General features: G+C 48.0%; 1 protein-coding gene across 2 annotated transcripts in view; it reads right to left on the reverse strand.

Annotated features, from left to right (window-relative positions):
- Positions 1 to 14,821, reverse strand: part of ZDHHC9 (zinc finger DHHC-type palmitoyltransferase 9) — a 34,845-nt gene extending 20,024 nt beyond the window's left edge. Inside the window, exons 1-4 of one of the 2 annotated variants that reach the window (XM_003135365.6) lie at positions 14,659 to 14,821; positions 14,239 to 14,309; positions 12,761 to 13,062; positions 1,630 to 1,790 (exon numbers count right to left, since the gene is read on the reverse strand). In XM_003135365.6, coding sequence (XP_003135413.2) covers positions 1,630 to 1,790; positions 12,761 to 12,927 — 328 coding nt within the window. In that variant the 5' untranslated portion in view covers positions 12,928 to 13,062; positions 14,239 to 14,309; positions 14,659 to 14,821. The remainder of the gene's footprint in view (positions 1 to 1,629; positions 1,791 to 12,760; positions 13,063 to 14,238; positions 14,310 to 14,658) is intronic. The other variant, XM_003360439.4, reaches the window with a different exon arrangement.
- Positions 14,822 to 15,122: the final 301 nt, after the last annotated feature.

Below are 15,122 nucleotides of genomic sequence, written 5' to 3' on the forward strand. Positions count from 1 at the left end.
TAAAAATGTAAATCCCTTCAAAAATAATATGTAAATGTAACATAATACCTATTAGAACCCCAATACATTTGTGTCTTTTTTTTTTTTTTTTGCCCCACCCATGGCATATGGAAGTTTCTGGGCCAGAGACTGAATCCCAGCCACAGCTGCAACCTACACCACAGTTGTGGCAATGCCAGATCCTTTAACCCAGTGGGGGATGGGGATCGAACCTGTACCTTCACAGCAACCTGAGCTGCTGCACTCGGATTCTTAACCCACTGTGCCACAACGGGAACTCCCATTTGTGTCTTTTTAATTACATAAAATACTAAAATCCAACAAACAAACAATAACAAAGCACCTAAAAGAATAAAGGCGAGCTACAGATTGGCACTCCACAGGTACAGCTTTTAGTCTTAGAAGTCCTAGAGCCTTTTCTTCTACTGCATGTGGCTTGGTTGCTAACTCTAGCTACTTGGGCACCAGATATAAGAACAACTTAGGCAGGCACGGCTCTTGGATCTGGTGGGCTCTCACTCCCTGCAAGTACTGGCATCAGAGCCTTCTGTCCCAGTGTGAGCTCCCAGGATATTCCTTCCTTGAGCCCTGGGATGTTCTGCTTCAATTCATGAAAGCAGCTTGGCCCCTGGGTAGTGCAGCACTTGATCTCTGTCCCCAAGGGCCCTACCTTGAGCCGCAGACTACACTGTAATGAGCCTGTAACTACTTCTTTTACCATTCCCAGAATTCTTAATGGTTTCTTTTCCCTCCCATCTTGTGTGTTCCACTAAAGCAATAAGAAGTCTTAGTTAGAAATCCACATATATGCTTCAAAAAGATCTATGAGTCCCTGAAATTATATCCAAAATTGTATGTATGTGATACATATAGAAATATTTTTGTTTGTTGGCTGTGCCCACAGCATGTGGAAGTTCCCAGGCCGGGGATCAAACCTTCACCACAGCATCAATCCGAGCTGCTGCAATGACAATGCCAGATCCTTAACCTGCTGTGCCACGAGGGAACTCCCTAGGAATATTTTTACAAAGAGAAGGTTTATAGCTTTCATCAAAAAAAAAATCAGGAGTTCCCGTCGTGGCGCAGTGGTTAACGAATCCGACTAGGAACCATGAGGTTGCGGGTTCGGTCCCTGCCCTTGCTCAGTGGGTTAAGGATCCGGCGTTGCCGTGAGCTGTGGTGTAGGTTGCAGACGAGGCTCGGATCCCGCGTTGCTGTGGCTCTGGCGTAGGCCGGTGGCTACAGCTCCGACTGGACCCCTAGCCTGGGAACCTCCAAATGCCGCGGGAGCGGCCCAAGAAATAGCAGCAACAACAACAAAAAGCCAAAAGACAAAAAAAAAAAAAAAAAAAAAAATCAAATGAATTGATGATCCCAAAAAAGTTTTAAAAATAATCCTCTTGGGAACAGTGCAGCAGAACCCTGGTAATAAAACTCCTGAAATGCGACCCAACACAGGGAAGAATGAAGTTCATATTCTTTATAGGGCAGTCATGATCTCACATTCAGGATCTCAGACGGAAAAGGCTAGAAGTGATTGTTAATCTGCAACTACAATTATGATTCCATTCCCTTGCCAATCAAAGCCACCCACTGCACAGCATGTTGCCAGTCGCTTAGAAAACTCACCTATCTCCATTTCTATGAAAGCTGCTTCATCTGGTAGGGCCCGAGGGATCACTCCAGGGTCACTGAAGCTGGTCCTCAACAGTGTAGCCATGGAGAAAAGGAAGAGCATGGCAGCAAACACAGGGATGGCAGGAGACAGCTGGACAGCCAGGTAGCGGCACCTAAAGAAAGTAGGCAATTGAACAGCTAGTTATTCCAACCTATCCGACCTATACTGACCTCGCATTGTTACCAGTAAGTATATCAATCTGGTCTCCACAGCAAAACGGCAGTACATCAAGGGCAAGGACCACGTTTTTTACTTCTCTCAAATTACCTAAAACTCCTAACAGAGGTTTTGTACATACTAGGGGCTCAACAAATAACTGACGCCGCCTATAACAAACAAAAACAGTCTAAGGGACCTTTGCTACCTACCGAGCCCAGTCCCTCCTGTCAGCCTGATGGGAGCTCCATGTCCTCTGTACCTCAACAAAGGCTCAGGGATGCAACGGAGCCTGGACTGTAGGCACGGCAGGTTGCTCTCACTCTGGGAATGTCTAGAGCTTTTCATACCCACTCATCTGGCGTTAAGCCTGAGCTCGAAGAAGAGGAAGAAGAGATGAGGGCCAGTCGGGAAGCAGAGTCCCAGTAGCAGACAGAGGGTGTGGCCAGCGTGCTTCAAGGTCAATGAAAAGTTTCAGGGCTGCTGACTGACTCTGCAATGGCCACTCACTTCTCTTCCTCCTCAATGACCTCAGCCAGTGGTGGCCACAGCAAGGGAACGAGAAAACTGTATCTCCTTAGCACCCCTTCCCAACATCATGTTTGTTCTCCTCTTTCCTCATAATTCACCTGGAAGGCCATTCCTCCTTCTCTCTGGATATCCCAGCTCTACTCATCTTTCAGGTCCAGAGCCATCAATGCCATCATTGTCATCATCACGACCACAATTTATTGAGCACACATCATATGCACTAAGCTCTTTCCTTTTTTTTTTTTTTTTTTTTGGGCACGGCCAAGTTTCCAAGCCAGGGATCGAACCCACGCCACGGCAGTGACAACGCCAGACCTTTAACCTACTGAGCCACCAGGGAACTCCCACTAAGTTCTTTAGATGTATTATTTCATCCATTTATTACACTACGTCTATGAGGTAGAGTCTATTATACCCATTCTAGCTGAAGGATCTGGGATTTAGTGAGGTCTTGCTTCTTCCAAGACGCCTACCCTAAACTGTACTATTTCCACTACGTTGACTTCATCGCCCCCAGTTGAGCTTCATAAGAGAAAGAACGTTTTGTCCTTTGTTTGTTTGTTTGTGTTGCCTTTTAGGGCCACACCCGAGGCATTTGGAAGTTCCCAGGCTAGGGGTCAAATTGGACCTGCAGCTGCCGGCCTGCACCATAGCCACAGCCATACCAAATCTGAGCTGTGTCTTCATCCTATACCGAAGCTCGCAGCAGCGCTGGATCCTTAACCCACTGAGGAAGGCCAAGGCTCGAACCCCCCTCCTCATGAATACTAGTTGGGTTCTTAACCTGCTGAGCCACATCAGGCACTCCCAAGAACTTTTGTCTTTTTGGAGTGGGAATGCCTGGGTTTGAATTCTGACTCTACCAGCTCCTAGTTGGTTAACTTAGTTAACTTCAGTCTCCTTATCTGTGAAATGAGAAGGATAATAATAGTATTTTATAGGGTCGTTGTGCAGCCCAAGTGCATGACTATAAATAAAGTGCTTAGAACTGCCCTTGACACATAGTAGACGCTAAGTAAATGTCAGCTATTAACATTATCATCATGAAAAAAAATAAAAGTATGCTTCAAAGCCAAAAAAAAAAAATTATCATCATGATTCTGTATCTCCCAGAGCCTAATAAAAGAAGCTATCAACAAATACTTGTGGAGTTGAACTGGATATCAAACCAAATAAATGGGAATATGTGATGGGAGTTTTCACTGACCTATTTTTATTCTCCTCCTCCAGAGGCACATTTCCTCCTTCAACACAGAGATCTTTTCTTGGAGGCAGAGTGTAAGCGGACGGGCAAGGACCAGAGGAGAGAGTAAGCTCGGGAGAAAGGCTGACCTCATCGGCATGGCGGGGACTAAGCAAGCTGCTGTCCACTCAGAGCAAAAGTTTAACCCCGGGTTGTACTTTCGCTGCAGGTTTGGAACCATCTCCATGAGACCCACCCCCTGCTTCCCTGCTGCGCACATGACCCCATGGGGGTGCAAACCAATTGTATTACGAGGCTGAGGAGTTTGCCATGAAGGTGAACATATGGAGTGAACTTGCAAAGTGGTTTTTGTGGCTTTTCGTTTGCTTGCCTGCTCGTTTTGTTTTGTTTTTTAAGATTTCGGTTTTTGGGTTTTTGTTTTTGACAAAGTCCTTGGCCTTAGCTTGCTTTTGTACAATTGCCTTCCTTCTCCTAAAAGCCACGAGTGGGATCTGGAGAACTGAGTTCAGGATAACGAAGGTCCTTGCATATCACTAGCTTGTGGATTAGCCTCTTCCCTTGTTTCCCCTTCACTGGTATGGGTAACCGAGGAGTGAATTCAGAAACGAAAGTCACCTCCACTTATCAGGGACCCAAAGGACACAGGAGAAACACCAGGCTCTGAGTTACGAAAAGCCAAGTGGAATTACCACACTGACAGAAAACAGCCATCGTTCTTGTCACTGTAAAATCACTCTTGATAACAAAGAAGTGATTTCTCCGAGTTCCCATCGTGGTGCAGTGGCTAACGAATCTGACTAGGAACCATGAGGTTGCGGGTTCGGTCCCTGCCCTTGCTCAGTGGGTTAACGATCCAGCATTGCCCTGAGCTGTGGTGTAGGTTGCAGACTCGGCTCGGATCCCGCGTTGCTGTGGCTCTGGCGTAGGCCGGTGGCTGCAGCTCCGATTCGACCCCTAGCCTGGGAACCTCCATATGCCGTGGGAGCGGCCCAAGAAATAGCAAAAAGACAAAAAAAAAAGTGTTTTCTCCAGGATTCAAACTGCCCTGGGTGTACAGACTCCAATGCAAAGCCTTAGACAAATCAGAGCCATCTGACTGGCCACCAAAGGGAGTTTAAATTGTTTTATTACAGGGAAAAGATACAGAGAGAGTAGAACACACACACACACACACACACACACACACTAATGTTGCTCCCATGCACAGAAGGACCGAGCTTAACTAAGTTCCATTCCAACATCTGCTTGTTGAGCAGACAAAGGACAACTTAGATCTGAACTACACTACGCCATCAAGGATAAAGGTCTCTGTAATCTCCACACAGACTATCTTCTGCACCTGCTAAAACAATCCACTCTGTATGTCAACAAGTACACAACAGAACCATTGTATTGTTCTCTAGAGATGAGGCCACTGGCAGCCAGTTGTCACTAGTGAGTGGGTGTGGCTGGGAAGGCAGATGTGGGACCAGCAGGCCTTTCTACCCCGAGCAAGAGGAAACTTAGAGAGCCAGCGGCTAAGACTGCTGTGAACTACAACCCATGTGTCTGTCTTTACCAGCCCCCGAGGCTAGTCCTATCATTGCAGTAAGCTAGAGATCTGTCTTGGATAGGAGTAAGCTATGTGAAGAGTTGGTGGTAATTCCCAATATCGACCTCCAAAGTCAGGAGGATCCTCAAACATCACTAATGTGTTCCAACGAAAGACTGGATCTGTCATCCACAAATATGAGAGCCGTTTTTGAAACCCCGCAGTACTGTCCATCTATATCAATATGAATAATGTTATCCATACATTTCTTGAAACAGAACTCCTCTTCAGAGTACCAGGGGGCTAGAAGTTGCTTTTCTCCCTCGTGAATTTAATAAGTTTAACTATAGCCCCACGAAGTGTTCATTTCTTCTACCTGAAGAGACATCCTCATTTTAATCCATCTTCTACCAACCCCTCGACTGGCCTCAGGCTTCCGTATCTGGACTAGATGATGGGACTCCCACATGTCTCGTGGACCACGTGGTGGTACGGATCAGCAGGAACCAGCAGTGCCAGGCTGGGCTGGTATGTCACGTCCCATCCCCCATCCTTAGCACACTAGTTCACTGGAGGGACAATGATAATGACACAGACTTCAGTTCACCCGAAAAGACTCAAAGAGATTCATGAGTGGGGCTGGTAAGAAGCCAGACAGCTTCCGTGGCAGGGCTGCCTCACAGACCTGTATAGACTGTTCTTCTATACTGTTTCTAGGTCTCCCTAATAGCTTTCTTGCTATGCTCTTTTTTTCGCTGTTGTTCTTTTATCAGTGCAATCAATCAGCCAACAAGTATTTATGGGTCTAACAAATGAAGAATGAGAGAAATGGGAGTTAATTTTGTTGGGGAAAACATAACTAACATATGAAACAGCTAAATAAGACCAATAATCAAATGTTCGGGGTGGTGAGTCAGACTCTAAGGACTGTAAGTGGTCAGAGATGAGCTCTCTTGGGAAGCTGGTGGCTGCTTGAAACAGTTCCCAGAGCAGCCATGAAGGGTGGCTTTAAGGAAGAGCTGTGTTCGGAATTGCAGGAAGGGCCCAAGGATTAGAGCCCCACAATGGCCCTTGATCCCACATAGCAGAAATAAGCCTTTGTTATAGGTCCTCCCCGCTGAGGATGACGGTCTGTCCTTTTACATACGACCTACCTCTAGAGCACAGTCAACATGTAGAACCACCCATAAGACTGGTTCAGCATTCTTCTGATGACACTTAAAGAGTCTGCTAAGAAGGGAAGAGTTTCCTCAGACACTAAAAACATAATTGGAGTTCCCTGGTAGCCTCAGGGATCTGGTATTGTCACTGCTGTGGTGCGGGCTGATCCCTGGCCCAAGAACTTCCGCATGCCACAGGTGTGGCCACCCCCGTCCCTAAAACACCCCATAATTAAAAATCAGCTTCTGGATTTACAACTATGTGAAGGTCAGAGGGAAAATGCATAACCCTGTTTTGCTCCAGTAACAATGGGGAAAATTAAGCAAGCGGGGACATTTTCCATTCTGAGGCAATGAGCCATCCTCTCACTGAGGAAGGCCAAAATCTCTATTCAGGCAATCTGCTGAGTAGCTGCCAAATTTCAGTTAAAATAATAAATTTCACATTTAAATTATAACAAATTTCAAATATAACAAATAACCAATTTCAATTACAGTATCCTCCTGCTTAGAACAATTTCGGACTTAGAACAACTCCGGTTAAGGAGTTAAGCCCCCCAACTCTTCAGGTCAGTATTCTGAGGCCCTTCATTAACTGTCCTTATCTAATCATCATCATAAGGTTCTTGCCTTCTCCTTGCTTCATTCCAGACACATCCCCCTCATTACCTGGAATTCACTAGCTTCTCAAAATAGCAAGAGGCATAAGGTGTCTCTTTTGTTCTTAAACCCAATACCAGCTCTGGCATCGCTGAGGAGGAAGACTTAGCACTCCTCTCCCTCAAGATACACCTCAAATGATGTTGGCATCCTGGGGGACATCCCTGTTCTTTGTGCTCACTTTTCCCAAAAGAGATGATCACTATGCTCAATTAAGACTCATTCTCAAGGAGTTCCCGTTGTGGTGCAGTGGTTAACGAATCTGACTAGGAACCATGAGGTTGTGGGTTCGATCCCTGGCCTTACTCAGTGGGTTAAAGATCCGGCGTTGCTGTGAGCTGTAGTGTAGGTTGCAGATGCGGCTCGGATCCCGCGTTGCTGTGGCTGTGGCATAGGCCAGTGGCTACAGCTCCAATTAGACCCCTAGCCCGGGAACCTTCATATGCCGCGGGAGCAGCTCTAGAAAAGGCAAAAAGACAAAAAAAAGAAAAAAGAAAAAAAAAAAAGACTCATTCTCAAAAGACGGGCGATGCATTCAGTGCAGAATGACCATGTGAAACTCACAAAAGGTAGTAGAGGCTGAAAATATACAGATGAATTCTGAATGACAGAACCTTAAAGAATCATGAAAAGAAAGCACATTGCTCGGGAGACATAACCCAATCCTTCTCTAGGGGACCCGCTTTATCAGGAAGCTGAGCTTAGCCAAGTACTGTAACAGATTGATATCAAAGAGGCAACTATGCCTTGCAAAAACTGTTGTTTGGTTGGCCAAGTCAGACAGAATCTTGGGCTAGATAAGCAAGAGACTGAACTTCCACAGAGCAATTCTCCAGAGAGTATTACCTTCGTTAGAGGTCACGATAAAGTCACTTTCTTCTCTTCCTAATCCCTCCTAAGGAATCCAGGAACCCGGACTCTGTCACTAGAGGCACACATATCCTGCCATGTCAGAGTCTGGCTTTGGTCTACCTAGCCCTGTGTCTCCCCAAACCCGGGAACTCTGTTATCAGATTCTTCTCTCCCACCTGTCCATGGGGACATGGTGTCCCTTTCATCACCAGCATCCACAGAGTAGCAGTGAAGAGAGCACACATTGCTTAATTTTTCCCTGAGCTGTCCCCATCCTGGCAGCAGGGGCTAGGAGTGGCCACAGAGGTGATGATCCTCTGCCACTCAGAAAGCTTACTTTCTTTCTTTCTTTCTTTCTTTTTTTTTTTTTTGCTATTTCTTTGGGCCGCTCCCACGGCATATGGAGGTTCCCGGGCTAGGGGTCGAATTGGAGCTGTAGCCACCGGCCTACACCAGAGCCACAGCAACGTGGGATCCGAGCCGCATCTGCAACCTACACCACAGCTCACGGCAACGCCGGATCTTTAACCCACTGAGTAAGGCCAGGGATCGAACCCGCAACCTCATGGTTCTTAGTTGGATTCGTTAACCACTGCACAATGACAGGAACTCCAGAAAGCCTACTTTCTAAGTTCACACTTAAGATGGGCTTCCTTGTTAACTTCAAGTCTACCAGAATGCCATCAGTTTCCCAGGAAGAAGTCTTCGTTTTCTAGGAGCATGAGCTAGGGAGGCCCAAACCACCTGGGGTCCACTAGGTAACACAAACACTTACTGGCTAGTAAGGACCCGGAACATGCCAATCCCCTACTTAGCACTATGCTGGGTAATCGGCATGTCTTCAGGACTCCGTATTCAAAGGTAACAATGAGATGAGCGTGGGGTCCTAGAGAGGCACTGGCTGGCCAATTGATCTTGATGAAATAACCCTGTTTCTGTAGACCTGGTTTCATCACCTGCAAAAGGATGGGGGGATAGTCTCTAAGGCCCCCCTCTGGCTCTATCCTTCTATGATTTTCTAAGTCAAGACTATTCCATTCGAAGTGCATCCAGAATGTATCAATTCCACAACATTCACTGATCACCTGCTCTACGTAAGGCCTGGCAGAGGGCACTGTGGGGGCCACAGAGGCACAGAAGATAGTCCCTGACATTGAAAGAGCTCAAAGGGTAATAACCATAGACTTCAGAAATACAAGAAATATCACCTAATTATGTGTTAAATGACTAGTACGTACAATTAGTCCTACAAAGGCAGAAATTACTAGAAAAAAATTTCATGGAGGAGGACTCAAGAAGGGACTTGAAAAAGAGGTAGAAGTTGAATAGGCTAGAAGTGGGACAATTACTAAGCAGTGCTACAAAGATTGTTTCAGTTCATCCAATTCAATGACTCCTCTGTACATCAGAAGCATCCACGAGGGTCAGTGCAACAGAGTTTGATAGTCACTTGATACGATTTCCTCTACAGACAGCACAGGGAGGCATAAGCATTGATCATAGCAGCAAACTACTACTTCAGGGGTCAAGCGTCACATAGTCCTTCTTGCCACAAAACAAGCCTCAGGACCTTGACCCCACTAGTGATCTGGTCACAAAGCTGAAAGAGACAGCCCAGAAGACAGTGCATTTGGCCCTTTCCCCCAAGCTTTATCAGCAAGTTGAATGTGACTAAATACCCCAACAGCCTTTCAGTAGCTGGACAGCTCACAGGTCATCAGTGTCATTCTGCTATAGTGTCCCGACATTCCCAGCCAAGCTGTTGGCTACGTGTTCATCACACAAGCTGCACAGGGTTTGGGCAGAAAGGACTGAGAAACGGTGCAAGGGCTCAAAGCTGAAACTGGCATATACACTCACATTTCCTAAATGCCTCACCCTAAGAATACATTAGGAAATTCTTTGTTTTTTCAAAGCACTGTAGAAATGACACTCTGCTTCTAAATCCAAGCACATTTACTATAGATACAATTACATTTAAGACACAGCTACCTACTGGTCATCTTCTATCTTCTCCTTTTCTGCGTCTGTGTTTGAATCTTCCAGATGGACGGAAGAGTTATATAGAATTTCAGACTCTCAGAGTTGCAGGAGGCTCAGTAATAACTCTAGCCCAATTTCCCATCCTGTGCAGGGATCCGCTCTGTGACAACAGCCCTCAGAGATGGCTACCCAGCTTCTTCGGAAACAGTTCTAACCATACAGGCCATTTTCCATCTTATGTAGTCAATCTATTGTCTGTCCACTGAAAATTACAGGTCCCTCCTTTGAGAAGTCTAAATGCGTAAAGGCAAAATCCAAAAATAAAAAGATGTCCACTGGCACCACTAACACTGCATGTTTTGCATCAGGGGGCGCCCACACGCCTGACCAGATTTCTCAAGCCATCTGGCCGACCCAGGGCTGTGCCACGGGCAGCTATAAATCACCTCGCACTCATTCCTATGCACCTGCCGCAAGCCGGACCCTGTTACTAAAATGCAGCTCCAGATGTGCCTCGAGATCTGGATGTTCTTCCTCAAGGCCAAAAACGCGGCAGCCAGACAAAGCGCGGTCTATGCTCCTGGACAATTTAAAGATGAAGATAGACAGCCCTTTGTCACTGGCGGTTCAGACACCCTCAACTGCCTGAAGGTAGGGGTCTAGATGAGCAGATTTCCTGACGTCTTCTTTTCTCATACTAAAGAAGAAGCCCATGTTCTGACCTGAAGCCCTATCCCCCCACCATGCGGTGGGTAGTAAATGACAGACCCCCAAAGGAAAAGGCCGACCAGAAAGCGATGTGATTCCTCAGAGCCATGCTGGTATCCTCTGCACAGCCTGTCACTGGCTAGGCGCAAGGCAGCCGCCACCTAGAGTGTCTGTGTGTCTGCATAGGACAGACGGGCGCTCACCCACAAACACACACACTCGTGCTCACAAACACAGATTCCAGCATTCTCAGTAAAAAGGATTCATGGCCAGGGACCTCTTCCCTTTGGTTAAATGCAGACTTCCCCATTCCACCCCCCAGCTAACACTTCCTCCAGCCCTCCCCCTTTCCTACTCGCCCCCTCCCCAGCCCTCGCCTCCAAAATATTTACTCTACACACAGACACAGCTGGAACTCAGGGCAGTTTCAAACAACCTCACCCTTCACATCTGAGGGCAAAGCGCAAGAAATAACTTGGGGAAAAAAAGAAAAAAATCTTGGTAGAAAACCCAACCTGCCTCTGTCAAACAGTAACTGGCTAATTATAAGCTTCACCCCCACAGGCCGTTTTCTTCAGAGGCTTTCAGGGCCGAAGTGGAACAGATCCAAATCCGACTCTGCCTGGCTCCCAGATACAAAAGGGCTGGACGCCAGCAGCTCCAAATTTCAAGTTCTCTTGGCCAGTCAAACCAGAGGTTTCCTGGGCCCAGAATTACCAGCTCACTCCGGGCCTAGAAACAAATCTCATCTCTGTTTTGAATGGTTCCAACCACAAAAATTTAATCCTGGAGGGGGGTGTAGTAGCAAAAAGAGCTAGGGATTGAGCAGGCAAAGGAGGGAGAATGACGGAGAACAGGGTTGAGCTCTGCACTTCCAAAAAGCAGCAGAGCAGGGATAAAGCAAAGCAAACTTGGAGAGAAGGGTGAGGAGTGGGGAAACATTTTTTAATGTTAGGCATATGCCTGCCTGCCTGCACACACTCACTTATACCACCCACAAGTACACACACACACACACACACACACACACAGAGTCATGAAACTCAGACTGGAAAGCAACTAAAAAACCATCATCAACCTGCTTGACTTTACCAAATACTTCACAAAGTCGGCAGCAGCAACAGAAGTACCTTTGACCATGAGGTCCTCTGACCTTCCTCTCCCAGCCCTGTTATCAACTAGGTCCCCCTCTCCGCCTGCTGTTACTCAAGCCAGCTGCAACCATCAAAAAGTCCAGCAAAGCAGCTGGGAAAAAATCACTCTTGATGCACTAGGTAAGCCTGAAGCCCTCACAGGACCCAAATGAGTCCCAAGAGACCACAGCTCATTTTAATCACCCACGAAGGCTGGCCAAGAAGCCCCTTCCTCCGCCCCATGCCATGCCCCAGTATGGGAGCTCCATTTCCAGGTCGCCCGAGTACATGTACGGTAGCAGGCTCATCGTAGGTGTGGCTTACAGTCTAGAAACACACCTCTTGGCTCCTCAAAGCCTTCCTCATAATAATCCCAAACCAATTAGCATTGCTCCCATCCCTGGAGTGTACAGCATTCTCAGCATACCCAGGAGTCATGCCACAATAGCCTAGAATCCAACTGGCCATGTCCCTAGAGGGCTGACCCACACAGACTTCAAACAGTGGCTCTAGTACCAGCTATTACATCACAGAAAAAATACCTCCCAGGCTGGTATCAGGCACACACAGAAGAGAGAGTTGTTTATGTTGAGCAATTTTGACTGAAAGAAAGAGCAACTCACATTTAATAAGCACATATGTGCCACACATGCAGCTAGACTGTGGCACAGCTGAGGCTGGAACCAATCTGCAGGTTCCCAATTCAGTTGGCTTTTCGATTTTAACAGCTAGCTAAGAGCCGAGCCCTAAGGAAATAGGACCCAGAATAACAGAATGGGTGAGTATTATGAGTATCATGGGCCACGAGAAGTGCCCCTAGACTCTAGGCTCAGGAGGGGTGGGGAAGAGGCAGGCACTAAGCATCTAAGGAGACCACTGATAAGGGGAGGTGAGTGATAAAGACAAACTCTTTTACTCCCCCAGTGTTCCAGGGGTGGCCCCAAATCAGTGCAGTAAAATTGGTATCAGAGGTCTTGGGCTTTTGAGGAAGCACATACTCTGTTATGAGCGCAAAGCGATGAATTCAGTTGGCACGATCTATAGGCACCGCTCAAGAGGCCCAGAGCCCATCCCAGGACTCCTGACAAACTCCCCAGAAAGACGGTTCTTTCCCTGGACCCAAGATTAACTATAATCAGGCCATGCTACTCAACAGAAACTCACTCGAAAGCGAAGAAGAGCGTACACGTCCCCAGGATGAGGAAGAGGGTCAAGTAGAAGATGCCCTTTTGCCGGGCCATCATGACTCGGCCATCACAGCAGAAGGTGTTCCTGCCTGGGAGTTTCTCCCATTTCCGTGTCACCTTCTTTCTCACCACCATCACAGACATGATTGGAATTCCTGGTCCAAAATGGGCTTTATGATTACAAGCGGGAAGAAACAGAAGTTGAGCCCAGCTTTGAAATCACGTTGCCTGCTATTGTTGCCGCCGGGTCAAACATCATCAAAAGTCCAATTTCCAGCCCTAAGAAAAAACACAAGAAGACAGAAAAAAATGAGGCAGGAACAAGAAAATGCAGTTCAATCTTCCTTCCCAGAGGCAGAAAGAGGAGCAACGCCTGAAGGGGTGTTGGGTGAAGAAATGGGGAAGTTTATTTCTAATCTGTTTTCGTCCCCTAGCAGAAGAAAAAGTTAAAGGCGCTCAAAAAGAGAAGGGGGCTAGTATATCTTCTTAAATATACTCCGTTACTTCCACTGTAATATTGATGATGTGATTCCCAGAGAACTTTGGAACTAGAAGGGATTTTTATAGGTGTTAGTCCGATTACTTTGTTTTGGAAATGAGTAAAGTCAAGACCAAAGAGGGGAAATTACTTATCTAGGGTCACAAGGCCACAAGGCTAAGCCAAGAAAACAAACAAGTCTGTTGACTTTCAGGCCAGGGCACTTTCCACTCTACCATATTGTTTTATAATCATCATGAAGAGGACTCTGAAAATAACAGTAAGAATCTCTATTCTTAAGGAACCATTCTCTCTGCTTCTCCACTTCTTCACTTTCTTTCTTCAATTAGCCGGTCAAATATGAATCACACCAGCGAACAAGTCATCCTCTGGCAGAGCTAGGAGGTTTTGGACATTCTGTACACAAACCCAGGTTGTATTTACTCAAAACAGATTTCCCCTAATCAAACCCTCCTAACTTCCTGAGTCTGGGAAATGAACCAATCTTGCTGGTCTAGCCTAACATTTGTGGGAATCTTAATGAAACCACATCACAAACCTGTAGGTGAAAGGCTGCCTGAAGCAGGAGAGGTTCTGATAGGGCTGGAGGGCGGGGGAGGGATAGCAGCAGTTAAGAAAAGTCATAAGGGTGCTTTCTGGGACATTTCGGAAGTACCATCTCCACTTAGCATCCTGAATCCCCAGACCTTTCTCTGCCAAGGCCACCCTTCTCTCAGGTGTGGTGCTGTAGCCTCTATTTACTGATACCACATGCCCAGTGCTGGCAAGAATGAGGTGGAAGCCTGCAGCCCGACTGACTGATGAGAAACAACCAACTTGAAATCATTCCCGGGCTGGAGAGGGCAAGGGTCCAAAGAGAACCTAGGAGCTGAGCAGGGAAAGGAGAGGGTGGAAGGCTTGGGAAAAGGGAGGGGGCACCAGAGGTGCAGTTAACACTTCCTTTGTGTAAAACTAACCTGGAAAACAATCTCCTCCTAATAAACCAGCCCAGCGGGAGCAGAGAGACCAGGAAGGAGGAGAGCTGGGCCTGGCAGAACAAAGATCAAAATCCGTCGAGAACCAGGGACCGGCCCAGCGGCCCGAGATCCGAGGCCAGAGTTCGAGGCGGACCGGCGGCGGGCGCGGCCTCGGGAGGCCCGCCCTGCCTCGGCCACGCCGCCGACCACCGCCCCGGGCAGGTTGGGACGCGCGCCACCTCCGCACGCTCGTATACACTCACACACGCCCCGCCACGTGTAGTCACCCTCAGCCGCGGGCTCGGCAGGCGCGGAGCCCGAGAAGGGCAGGGCCAGGTCCGCGCGTCCCGGTGCAGCGGAGGGGGCGGCAGCCCACCACGCGGCCGAGCTCCGGAGACCCCCACCCCCACTCCTTGTTACCTGAACCCCGGAGAGCGAACTCAGCGGGGAAACGAGGCCAGGAAGTGCACTATCCCAGGGGACCGCGTCGGCCGCCCGAGGTGGCAGCGACTACTCCCCAGCCCGAAGGCTGCCTCCTCCTGACAAGGGGCCCCAATGGTCCGGGCCCTAAACCAGCTGTGGCAACCGCCCACCGCTGGCCGAATGGAACGCTCCTCACGTCACCAGGTCGTTCCAGTAGTTGCTCGCCCTCCATTGGCTGATCGGCCTCGGCGCCTCCGCCCCTGCCACCCCAGCTCCGAACTACCATTGGCTGACCCAAACGCCACTCGACGATGCCTCCGCCCCACTCCCCCACCCATCTCCCGGCTTCGTGCCCACCTGCCAAGCCACTGGCAGCCTCCCTCTGGCGTCTGAGCGGCAGTGTGTGGAGTGTCGCTTTCTAATAATATAGTTCCGCAGAGACTGGGGTGAAGGTTAGTGCC

This window comes from Sus scrofa, chromosome X (assembly GCF_054392235.1).
Source record: "Sus scrofa isolate SSC_HxYL_T2T_F1_AM1 chromosome X, Sscrofa_HxYL_maternal_Yorkshire_Landrace_v2.0, whole genome shotgun sequence".
Taxonomy (NCBI): domain Eukaryota; kingdom Metazoa; phylum Chordata; class Mammalia; order Artiodactyla; family Suidae; genus Sus; species Sus scrofa.